The 13,145-nt window shown below is 40.1% G+C and overlaps 1 protein-coding gene across 5 annotated transcripts in view; it reads right to left on the reverse strand.

The window, feature by feature from the left end:
- Positions 1 to 13,145, reverse strand: part of rtkna (rhotekin a) — a 64,646-nt gene that overhangs the window by 27,135 nt on the left and 24,366 nt on the right. The window contains exon 1 of one of the 5 annotated variants that reach the window (XM_008418948.2): positions 1,988 to 2,625. The exons of 2 other annotated variants lie outside the window; for them this stretch is intronic. In XM_008418948.2, the coding sequence (XP_008417170.1) occupies positions 1,988 to 2,011 (24 nt within the window). In that variant the 5' untranslated portion in view covers positions 2,012 to 2,625. Of the gene's footprint in view, positions 1 to 41; positions 127 to 1,466; positions 1,492 to 1,987; positions 2,626 to 13,145 lie in introns of those variants that run through there. 2 more of the 5 variants (XM_017306755.1, XM_017306756.1) reach the window with 2 other exon arrangements.

Consider the following 13,145-nt stretch of genomic DNA (forward strand, 5'->3'; position numbering starts at 1 on the left):
GAGTGGCAGACAGACGCAAGTAGAAGAGACACTGGAGATACCTATCTTGACAGGGGGAGCCACTGGTTTGGCTACAGAGACCTCCTCCGCAGTAAGTGGTTATTGATTGTAAGACGAGGGCCAAAGAATTCCACGTCCGGCAGACTGATGAGGGAGGCTGCGGACTTTCGCTTCTATAAATGCAAACGCAACAAAAAGCGCGAGAGAAAGAGCACTTAACAGCAGAGAGGACCGGTTTGACTGCAGCAAACACGACGTAACGTGCAACCCATGCGATGGAAGGAGATATTAATGTGAAAACTGCATCAGGTGCCATAGTGCTAATAAGATCCTCTGGCTCATCAGTGACCTTTTCAGCACTAACAATCAGAGATGGCTGAGGCGGCTGTAACAGTAGTAGGAACACACTGAGCACACACACATCTTGGAGATGCCCGCTGCACAGAAACAAGTGAAGATACACACAAGCGGTTCTGCTCTTTCAATATCTGACTGATTGACCTTTGCAATCCATACGAGGCTAGAATCTGAACCCTAATCCTCTGGCCGACACTCACGCGCTCACACAACAGGACACAGCTCTTTTTTCTCCGTCGAGCAGCAGAGGCGATTGCGAGAAGGATGACTTTGGTTTACTTATAAAAGGACTCGCAGAATAAAAACATTTGTTCAAAAATGTAATGAACTACAAGAGATGAATTCGTGTCCTACACCCATCTTTCAATTTTAGCACAATTGCTTCCAGTTCCCAAGATTTTAGGAGAAATTTGTTCACAATTGAAGTAAAAAGACCGATGAGTGGAAGATTTAAGTGCTTATTCCAAACATTTATACAATTTGTTACGCCGACACACTCAGAGAGTTATTTTACTTGTGGATCAAGCTCCTGACCTGAAATGACTGAAGTTGCTCCGAGTTTAGGAAGTTTCAAACAATGGATTAAAAACTTTTTTTTTCAAAGTTTCAATCTTTAATTACACAATTACAGTATCTGTGTGTGCCATGTGCGATTGCCTGCATTACCTCCTTGTGTTATGTAAGACACAATATCACATTTGCAAATGATTTGCTTCTTGGATGCAACATTTGGCAAATAATAACTCAAGCATCATGCATTCATGCTCTGCATGTCTGTAACATATCTGGCCAGTTGCATGTGATCCAGTTCCCATTAGTTGACAAATCTTCTGTTATTTGTTTAGGGTTTGATCTGTTTAAGATTGTGATGAGTGGTTGGGAACCATATGAAATAAAGTGTCAGAAAATAAAAGATATTATTAATAGATATTGCAATTTTTCAGCAGTGGTATTGTGAATTTAATATTTTCCTGAAACTCTGCAGCCCTGCTTATGAAAATGTGATGAAAATCTTTGTGACCAAGATGCTGAAAATGTGGGAAGTTGTGATAATAGTAAAGGGAGTGATGAGTGGAATATGTGGGTTAACTGCACTAATATCATCTTACCCATATCTGATAACACAGTAATGTCCTATTTGTGTGAAGCCTTGAGTTGAGTCGATTATAATTGTCTATAATATGGGACATTTCTAATAACCAAACAGCGTGAAAAAGTTGGAACAAGAGCCAATTTCAATGGTAAATTAACCATTTACTAAAGCGCTGTCAATTAATGTTGAATAATTATTTGAAGAATAAATTCGTCTGGCCTGATTGACTCCAATCTGCTGCTGATTAATCCAGATCTTCATCGATCTTCAATGGATTCGGTCAATAATTCGGACACTGATATAAGCAGGACTACTTCAGACTGTGAGATCTGGACTCAGTCTCTCCTTGTCATCGCACACACGACCGACTCTGCTGAAGCTCTCTAGTGTTGATGTTTAGAGTAAAACCACGGAGCCTCGTGCGTTTCGTGCGTGGCTCTGACGGCCCACTCAAAGCGTGACGCGTCTCACTAATTCCATTTTCCATTTAGCAGAAGAAAAAAAAAGAAGCGTGAAGCCAGAAACAAGCAGTCTTACCCTGAGATTCTTGGAGTTGTTCATCCTTTCTGAAGGAGCAGCGCTTTTCTTCCCCACCAATAAAACTCTCCAAAACTGCCAGGCGCGTTACGCAACCGCACTGCCCTGTCAGCGTCCCAGAGGCAACGAAGAAGACCTTAACTCAGTTTTTCCCACCGACGAGCCTCCATTTACAGCCCAAATTAAATGCGAACGACAAAAGAAAACGTCAGTTCAAATATTCCACGTAAAGCTCCCAGTCACCCCCACTGTCTCTTTTGGGAACGTCAGTGGTCATGCGTTTGAATCCCTCTCTGCAGCCTTCATAAGACAAATCTTCCTCATATCCGTCGTCGCAGTCCAGGACTAACACACACACACACACACACACGCAGCCAGAGGAAGGATAAAGACTGACCGACTGATGGACCAACCGAGAGCCGTTCCCGAGGAGGCGGGTGTGAGTGTGTGCGTCCTAATGTGTGTGGAACTGGCCGCAAACAGAGCAGAGTGAAATGCCATTGAAAGTCGATGCAGCGTCCAGCAGGGATCTCCGCGGGTCTTTAAGGAGCATGATCCCAGCTCAGTGTGTTAACCGAGAGAAACGTGGGCTTTGCGCTCCGTCCAATTCTCTCTACACAGACGCACTTCAGTGCTTCCTTTCCCATGACAGAGTGACAAAAAGGATCTGGCAGATTTTAAAGTGGGTTTAAGTTGCCACTAGCATCCACTGTTGCACTACACCGCCCACTGTGGAAAGCTTTTTTTCCCCCCTCTCTCTCACTCTCTTCTTCTTTTTCAAGCTATAACTACATTTTTTTCCCCCACAAGGCACATGGTCAGAGCTGGTTTGGTCATAGTGTTTTTGTAGTAGCTAGTAACTGATGGATTGTCCGAAATATACATACAAATAAATCTAAGAATATGGTGTGCCTTCAAGCCCAACCAGTAGTCTTTTTTTCTTTTCTTTTTTCCCTAAGTCAGCTTTGAACATCCAGCGACTGAAATTAGAGCTGAAACTTTGTCATAATGGATGTCGGTAAACATCAATTTTCCACGTCTTGCCACGGATTCTGGATCGGCGTTAAATATCTGGGTGTGTGTTTACGTCTGTTGTTCAACTGGGAAATGAATCTTAGCTCTGGTTGATCCCGTCATGAAGAAATTCACTCACACAGCATCCGGCTGTCACTTGTCACTCATCAAAAGGGACTCTGCATGACTTTCTTCTCACCACTCCTTCATAAAGGACAGCTTTATGAAATGAACAGTTAATTGTTGTTTTACTGACAGATTCTCCCACCTGAGCTGTGAACCTCTGCAGCTCCTCTAGTTACCATGGGCCTGCTGGCTGCTCCACAGCTCCATGCTGTATTTGGCTCGTCTCTCCGTTTAGGTGGACAAGCAGGTTAATGATCTCTGACAAGCCTCAGAGGTTTTCACAGAGCCAATCATGATGTGACATTTCAAGTAATTGGCACCACTGGACTTTATTTAGACTTTATTTACACAGATGTTTATGGTTTTATAGAATGACAAAATGTGAAAACGTCCAAGGCGCGTTAATACTTCAGAAAGGCATTGCATGTGAAATATTGCGCAGCTAGATGTCTATATAGTAAGTATGAGGAAGTATTTCTTTGGTTTCTTCAGCTACTTACTAAAAATCCCTATTCGTGTAAGTGATGGTGTTGAAAACGATTTCTCCCTCAGTCATAAACATCGTCTAATGGGAAGACATCAAGGTGACTACAAATAACAGCCATCGTTGTCAAGTTGCGTCTGCAATTGCACTTACTCTGCCTCCTTCTGCTTTTTGCATTTCCCATACCGGCGCACTTGGATGTCGATGTGCAGTCGAGCGCATCGCCTTGTCCGCTGGTGATATATGGGAGTGATTTGCGGGCGAACAGAAAGGAAAACACACACTGGCCATTTGAGAGTTATGTGTGGGAATTTAAGCAGGGAGGTAAGAATCAGCTGGGCGCTCAGCCCCTGGAAGTCATTGCTGGAAAACGCATAACGGACTTATTTTGGAAACATAGGAAGAAACCCGACCTCTGTTAGGAAGTTGGTTCTGCACCAAGCATTGTTCCAATTTTTCTAATTATTTCTCTAAATATCAGCAGAGCAAAATGGAAGAAAAACGTTGTTTTTTTGTTGTTTTGTTATTTTTAGTGATGGGAGAGAAAATTCACAGCGTTTTGTTTTGTTGCTTGTGGGTGAGCAGAATAGTGGCATGCAGTCCAGAGATGCAAGCAGCTGAGGTGTAGGAGGATGGGAGAAATTCTGTTTGTGGGCAGACTTGGCTATTAGAAAACAGAGCAACACAGTCCATCTCATTGAAGAGGCATTACACCAGTGCAAGAATGCAGCACTTTACCTCCAGGTAAAAGGACATTCCCACAGAAACTGGAGTCACAAGGGAATAATAATAGGGCTGTGACAGATTTTTGTTTTATAGTCTTGGTCATCAGCCCTCTTCAAATAAATCTCTTTCTCCTCTTACATGCCACACACACACACACAAAAAAAAATCGGCCTTGATAATCAAGGACTTAAGAGCTGTAAATATCCTGGAGTTAATCAGATTAAAGCTTCACAAGCAACTGCTTGTGCAAGGCAGCAAGGAATATAGTGTAAGTGCTGGTTTACGAATGCAGGCGAGTCACTACTGTCCTAGTGCAACATCAATCTGCTGTACTAACTAACATCTGCTGAGTCTGTGAGGTTCAAGAGGTCTGGTTATACAGTAAAACCAAACAGGGAACTTCTATTACTTTCTCTCTGCTTTGTAACTCAAGTGAAGGCTGACTTGGATGATTATTTAACAGTGACTTACACTTGTATTTTTATTCCTTGAGCCTTCTTCGCGTTCATTTTGTTGTGTTTCAACCACAAGCTTTAACTAACTGTATAATTAGAGCCACAAAAAGCAGCACACCGCAAAGAGAAAATTCAAAGGGGAAGAAAAATGAGGCAGGGCTTTGAAATTGTTTCCCAAATAAAAACATGGAAAATGTTTCATTTCACTTGTATTCAATGTTCTTCACTTTGATAACTGTGCATATGATCAAGTACAAACAGTTGCGTTCAGAAGTCTTAGTGCTAGTGAAAGGGTGTCAACTTATGGTGTGAACTGACACAACGGTCAAGAGGCCCACGGTAACTTTGGAGGAGCTGCAATCATGTGCTCAAATTTAGCTTTACTGGAAAAGTTTCAAAAAATTAATCTACACATGAAGAAAGCAGCTCACTGTGCCTTCTTCAGGAGGAACAGTGATGGGATGGGAGGGTGAATGACATCTATAACCTGGAAGAAAACCTGTCAGAGACTGCAGGTGACTTGAGACTGGTGTGGAGGCTGTTATAAAGCAGGCCAGAGATTGGCTTTATAACAGCCAGGTCTTTGTTATAAAGGACAAAGACGTATATAACAGCCAGAGATACATTTGAGTGGTTTAGATTAATCAAGTGTTAAAATGGCCCAAAGTTCAGGCAAAAATCAAATCCAGAAATAGTGGTAAGACTAACCAGTGCTCCTCATCTAATCTGACAAAGAAAATAGGGACAGAACTTTTCATCAGTAGATGTACAATGCTGAAGGAAACATACTGCAAAAGAATTACAGCAGCAACTAGAGTGAAATATGACAAAAGTTTCATATTTATTTGTACCAAATTTAAAAACCATAGATTATTTCCTTTCTATTTCACAATGATGTGCTGCTTTGCGTTTATCTATCCCATAAAATCTCAATGAAATACATTTGTGTTGACATGTTGAAGTGAATACTCTTTCAAGGCACCATAAGTCCCACATTTTAGGAATAACACATTCCATCAGCCTGACAAGCCTCGCTATGCCGTCTGACTCTAAAGCACTTCCTATTGACTCACCAACAGAGCCTTTTTCCCCCTCCGACCTGCGTGCTTCTTCCTCTGTTTTCCAGCTAAATGTCCTTCTAAAGATTACTTCCTTCCCAACACAGATAAGGAAGCCTCGCATGTGTCTATCTATAGAACATGTTTCTGAATCACTGCTGCCCATTGTCATGTTTTCACAGCGTTAGATGAGAGTGAGAACCTCCGGCTAACATTGGCCTAGAGGAGTGAACACACATTATTCCCAAATGAGAAAGATTCAGTCTGGCGTTTCAGAGCCGACCCTATCGGCCCTCTGCTGGCCATACGATGGCATGGCGGCCTCTTCAGGATTTTTAACTCGTCTCCCTCGTTCTCGCAGCTAACTTCTGCCTCCTTGTCTGAGAAACTCTATCTTTATTGTTATGCGTCTGTTTGTGGTTTTGTTTAACACATGGACGGCAAAAGGATGACAAGATCAGTTTTCCTCCCGGTGTCAGAAAGCATGAGTTTCTTCACAGCTGTTCGCAGGCATGACTGTTGCCTAACCACAAGTATGCTGAGTGGATTGAAGCCAGATCCCAAGCAGACATCAGAGCAGTAGGAAAACTATTTTTATTGACATACTGTAACAGTGAACCTTTCTAGGGTTTTAAGACTCAAGTAACCAGTATGTCTAAAAGTAGTTTCTTCACTGCACAGTTATGTTTTAGGCAGCAAAAAACCAGTAGGTTATAGATTGATCACCTCTACTATGGAGCACACAGCCTCAAGAGGAAAACTGTGTAGTTTGTCAGAACTTCAACTGTTTTACATGAGCAGGGATCACGTCCAGAGATAAATATAAATACTGACTAACAGTCTTCATGCAGCTCACAGTGACAGCTGCAGATACCAACTGCAAAGACCTGAATGACCCGAATGTGTGAGTTATCATGTACGCCTAAAATGGTGTCCAAAAATAAACGGCTCGTGTAGTTACATAACAACCAGAAGCCAGTTTTTGACTGCTCACATACTGAGCAATGACATGTACAAGAGCTAGGTGTAACAGTGGGGTTAATGGGAGCTTTTGGTCTGGTCGTCAACCAGTCATAACGAAACGCCTTGAGTAGCACAAAACACTAGGAGACCTTGACCTGTCTCCCAGTCAGACAGAGTTAAAGTGGATTAACCTTTTCATCTCTTAAGGATCACCGGATCAGACCACTTGGACAGACATAGGTACCTGTCATGTCTGAAAACAAGAGGAAGCTGAATTTTCTACAGCAGTTTCCTTAATACGAGGGCGATGAACCTACAAACCCAACCCGCTTTTAAAAAACCCTTCAAGTTGTTTCTGTGTGATTTCTGAAAGGACCCGGAGGGCGAGAGATACTGAAGTCAACCTGAGCAAGGCAGTCACCCCAGGTGAAAAAAAAGTATACGTCAAACATACTTAAATTTGTGAAAGTACACTTTAAGTATATTAATTATTAAATGTACTACCTATAAGTATATCTGAAGTATACTAAAATACACTTGTACCAATTTCGAAATTAGAACTTTAAACACACTTAAACATAATTGTACCAAAATACACTTTTAATATATTAAATAAAAGTATACTTTAAGTGAACAAAATATGAATGAATATGTATGAATTTTTAAGTGCCTTAATAATCTTTTACTATTTATTAAAATTACATACAATAAAAAAAAGGATAATCATGATGTAATTTTTAAGAAAGTACCCAATCAATTTTCGGATGTGTGATGTAAAACCTTATAATCAACGGCATTAGCTCCAGTTCATACTCCAGACCAGATGGTGGCGGTATTGCACACTTTCATTTATTTAAAAACCGCAACAAAGAGAAGAAAAAACTTGAACGCGGGGAAGATAACAGACGCTGTTCAAATTCGCCATTTTTACTCGCATAATATTGCCTTCAAAGTAGAGAGGGCCTTGACAATAGTTACTAATTTTGGTAAATTCAAGCTGGTGACATCCTAGTCCGAGTTAGACGACAACACAACGGGACAACAAATGAAATGTGTGTCACAAAAGGAGCCCGGGGGGACGAAGGCTGCTAAGTGTTGCTAGCTGGTGGTAAGTTTGCTTATTAATTATCTTTATTTAATTATAAACAGTGCAGTAAAGATATATAACTTACGTTGGTTTCTTAAATAATTATTTTATCAATTTTAGTGTGACTTGTATGATTATTACTGTAGCAATCATTCAGCCTCATGTTATAACTGCATCAAGGCTGTTTGTTTCGACTTATACTTTAATTCATAAACTAACTTGGTTTTAATTAAGCTCCATAAGACAGAGAGACTTTGATATTGTGAGGTTGTTGTTCTAACTCGTTCATCAATGATTTTATCTTCAACATMGTCTTCATGATGTAAGTTTGTTTTTTCAATGCGGAGCTAGCTACATTTTCAACAACAAAAACTGCTGTGTTACCAACACTAAGTGCTTAATAAACATGATTTGATTTAAAGGTAACTGGAAAGAATTTTTCTCTTCTTGTTAATCTAACATTTATCTTTCATTTTTTTTATTTGTTGTTGGCTTTCAGGGCCCTGTGATGGACTGGTGACCTGTCCAGGGTGAACCCTGCCTCTCATCTGATGACTGCTTGAGATGGGCACCACCAACCCCCATAGCTACCCTGCAAGGATCAGTGTGTTGAGATCATGGATGGAAAGATTTTAAGGTAGTTTGTCTCCTTAAGTCCACACTTAAAACAGCTTCATAGTTAATGCCAACATCAACTGACTCAATGACATTGCTGACTATTTTTTTCTACTTCTAACATAAACAGGCAAAGAAGACACCCAGAAATGTTTCTCCACCCGAGGCATCCGGTCCCAATCTTCATCAGTTCTTATGATGTCACATACATGGCCAGTTCACGTCGTCTTAAAATTGTAAGTATTATATTTTTATTTGCCATTTTTCTGTTCTCTTTAAATACAAATACTTTCTCTGTTTAATTGCTTTTTTGTAGGTTTCCGTAAGGTGCAGTGAACGGGAATGTTCTGTCGTTGTTCCTCACTTTTATGTTTTATTGTCACACGTAAATTTTCATGTTCATGTGTTCATTTTTGATGCGTAAACTGATAATTTACGTAAAGTTCACAAAGTTGAGTAAAATTGGACAATTTTAAAAAGTCGGTAATAAAACAAAATATTTGAATTACCTTGGGCATCTTGTGTAATTAATCTTTCCATGTAATTGTAGCCTAAAACAATGTAAGTACTGTAGTTTAGTTATGCATGTCATTTACAAAATTGGTACGTAGGATTAAAGAATTTCACGTGTAATTAAAATTGTAGTTTATTATCAGTAGCAGAAAATCAAAGTGTAATTTAAATACATTACTAATATATTAATAGTATATTTTAAATATATATTTTTAATATAATTCTGAGACAGAATTATTACACTCAAAATATAATTATATCAAAATATAATAAAGCTCAAATATTATATTTAAAAAGTATACTTTAAGTACACTTGAAGTTCCAAATAAGTACGTATAGTATACTAAAATATACTATTAGTTGTAATTTAATACTATTTAAATACTACTAAAGTATACTAAGCACAAAATTAGTTGTTCCAAAATAGTACAGTTTAAGTACATTGATAAAAGTATACTAAAGTATGTTAAAATTTAGTATACTTTTTTTTTTTACCTGGGACGTCGTAGCAAAGATGACGCCTTGCACCAAAAAACAATCAGGAGGTGAGATTTCAAGCCGGCTGTGCACATCCCTGTTTTTGCAAGGTTGGAGCATCCACCGTAAGTGATGTTTGCAAATCAGGAACAGAGCAGTGTCTGAACTTTGGCTGGTTTCTGCAAGCTTATGCATAGTTCATTATAGCATATTTGATACCTCCTCTTGTGGAAAAATAGCACTTTCAAAATAATTTAGTTTTTATCAATTCTTCTTCTGCTAAAACAGATTGAAAATAGACAGATTGTAGTGACATCTACTGCTTAAAATGAAAACTACAGTCAGTGTCACCCATTATCTGTTCTGGTGTTGATATACATTTAAAATAAGAGCATCATTGATGGACTTCTATTTTCTGTGCAAATATTCATGTGCAAACAACCAGATAGTGTATTTTAAAGATTAATAAAACTGTGTTTGCAGCTGGTAAAACTTTTTTGAAATTTGAAGAAAATGGTAAAGACGGAAGCTATTTTCTTCTTGGCCTCTCTTGAACTAGCTGCTGGCTTTAGTCCGATCTACATTTATAATTATCAGAAACATCAAGAGAGTTATCTACTGCAGTACAGTAAGATATAAGCTTCCATATAAAACCTCATTTCAAAAACCCCTAGCCAACCCATCGAAGAGAAACTTATCTTTGTATGACAAAACTGCTGGGTGAAAGAGGCCAACATCAGAGTCACAGTAGGAGAAAAGGCCAGCTTTTGGCAGCAACACATCATTCAGTGTCAAATTCACCAAGCCTTCAAAGAGCGTCGCTCCTCCTACAAACACCCGGCCCCTCCAAACGTGGCTCCAAGCCTTTAACCCCAAGTACCAAACATGATATCATCTAACTAGAGAGTACGACTGATCTCATCATCATGGTGAGACAGAGTGTTGTTTTTTAGTGCTGGGTGGGGTCGGGTGTTTAGGGGAAAGCTCAGTCCCTCCATGCCTATCAACACCTTGCACCACAACAAGAGGTCTCTTTCAGCTGTTTCAGGCCTCAGATTTACCACATTAAGCCCTGACTCCTGTTGCTGCCGCCCCCACCTCCAGGCCCTGGGATTTCCCCTGCAGTAGATCCCATTTGGGATTCTTTAATACTTCTCTCCTCTTTAAGGTAAAAACATTCACAACCCATTGATTTACAAAGCAATCCCACAACCTTTGTTGCGTGTCGTTACATACATTTTGTTTTGTAACTCTCAGATGGGTTTAATTAAACACGGAGACGCCATTAAGCAGAGAGAATATAAGTTTCCTTTGGTCCTCAAGAAACCATTAAACACTCTGAAATGGTTGGCCATGAACTCTATATAAACTGACTTTAGCTTTTCCAATCAACAGACGCAATCAACACGCCCACTGGTTGCATAACTTTGACTCCAGTTCAGATTAATGGTGACTTAATTTTACAATCTGGTTTATTGCTGAAAAAAAAACAGAAGTTGAGCTGCAGGAAAAGTACAGCTCTACAAGAAACGCTACTGTTCCAAACTGCAGGAGAACATGCGGCAGAGAATGGATTGTTTTAATGGAAATAATTGTTAGTTAGAGAGCTGTTGCTCTACACTTGTTTCCCACATTGTGCTCCGTCTGTAGAGAGACATTAGATGGACATAAGGAACACAAAAACTAAAAAAAAAAAATATAAGAGCCAAGCACGCACAAATAGATTCATTTAAACCCACGCACATGATCCTCAGCGAGTGAACTGACGGACCCACACTCTTGCCCACATTTATGTTCTTTGCGCATACTTTATCTCACTGGCAGGAAAGAAAACAAATACATCACACAAGCTCATGAACAGGCTGTATAAACACAAAAGTAACAAGGTACAAGCCTTAGCACATTCCCAGGAGCTCCTTTTTTTTAGCACAACCTGATAAGCAGCCAGCAGCAGACGACGACGACGCTTCAAAACTGTAACTTTCATGGTTGTGAACACAATAACTCAGGCTCCAGGTTTTACTTAGAAATACTAAATTCAAACTGTCGTAATGCATGTTCATGATAGCGAAACAAAAACTCAAAATGAATGAAGAGGACTCAGAGTTAGTTACATTCAGGCTTTTAAAATGACTGAAATGTAATCAAACAAAATGACTACAGTAAAATCCTAAAAAGAGAAAAATGTTAAAAAAATAATGCTAAAACCACAAAGAGAGTGTCTTCTTTGAGCCTCTACCTACCCAGATAAACACAGAGGGATTTTATTGGAACATGAAAACAAACAAACAAAAAAATCAACAGAAGAAAGTTTATTAGTATTTCTAAACATATTTAACTGGAGTCTCCGTCTCTTCCGTAATGCAGTTCTTCTCTCCTTCACCCCATGGCATGGCCAATTAGGTAAATTAGGTAGATGTAGTCTTTCAAAAGCTTGTAAAAGCTTTAAAGACAGTCAGTGTAGAACTGTGGATGTTAGAAGTTTGAATGCAGCCAAGTTTCTCTGAGCCTTTCAAACTCTGTCATGAAGCTGTCTGGATTTAGAAAAGCTGGCATTTTTTTGGAGACATTATTAAGACTTTACATTCTTAAGGGAATACACAAAAACTGATGTTTCTGTTTCACAAGTATGTACTTCTCTTCTTTTTAAGGTAAAAAAGTATGCTAATAACAACTGTAGCACAAGATGCTAAACACAGCTTAAAATATCAAACACTGTAGGTTTTTGGTTTAAAAAATGTCATGTTTTACTCCTTGGCCTCCCCCCCCCCCAAAAGCTACAAAACAATATTTTGGTTGCTCTTCTTATATTTTCCTTCATTGTATTTAGGGATACACCAGAATTGGCTAAATGAAGTATTATTACTTGGTCAAAGCTTTACAAAAATCAGAGATTGGTGACAAAATCCTGGTTGGTGCATGCCTACTTTAAATGATGAAAGCAGAGGAAAATAAGAGCCTGAATGCTGATAAAGAGATAAGCGAGGTGAAGCTATCAGGCAGCCTCAGGCAGAGATGGGGTGAGCAGCAACATAAACCAGTCAGCAAAGGTGTGGGGAGGCAGGCCTACAGCAGGCTCCAACAACAACATCACCTTCAGCTCAGTGTTTTCTCCTGCTCCGTCTCCCGGCCCGTGCCTGCTGTTTTTCAAAGGAAACCGGATCAGCGCAGAACCCAACCAGGTTTCTCCTCACACAGAGCTCCCATTTAGAACAGCGCCGCTCCTCCCAACCGCCTCATGGGCAACGGCCAGGATGAGCTACTGAGGGCGGCGATGCAGTTTTGCGGTAACATCCACGGGAGGCACGGGGTGCGGATCCAAGGTGGGGCGCCAGCTGATTTGGACTTTAGACGGTTGAAGGGAAGCTGGCTGGGATAGCTGCGGTTTGGAAAGCAGATGTGTTGTTCCAAGCAGGAGAGCGAGGCTTGGTGTTGAGCAGTAGGTGTGTGTGATGTGATACAAAGACTCCCTTTCTTGGTCACTTTTGGCATGCACCGCTGAGAGAACTGCAAACAACTGTAGCAACCCAGGAGTGAAAATCTGAACGCATACTTAATCGAAAACACACACACACACACACACACAGCAAACAGACTGAGCTCACTGAAAAACCCTGCCACACGAATAAACACATTTAAA

The sequence above is a fragment of the Poecilia reticulata genome, linkage group LG9 (genome assembly GCF_000633615.1).
Source record: "Poecilia reticulata strain Guanapo linkage group LG9, Guppy_female_1.0+MT, whole genome shotgun sequence".
NCBI classification, from domain to species: Eukaryota; Metazoa; Chordata; class Actinopteri; order Cyprinodontiformes; family Poeciliidae; genus Poecilia; species Poecilia reticulata.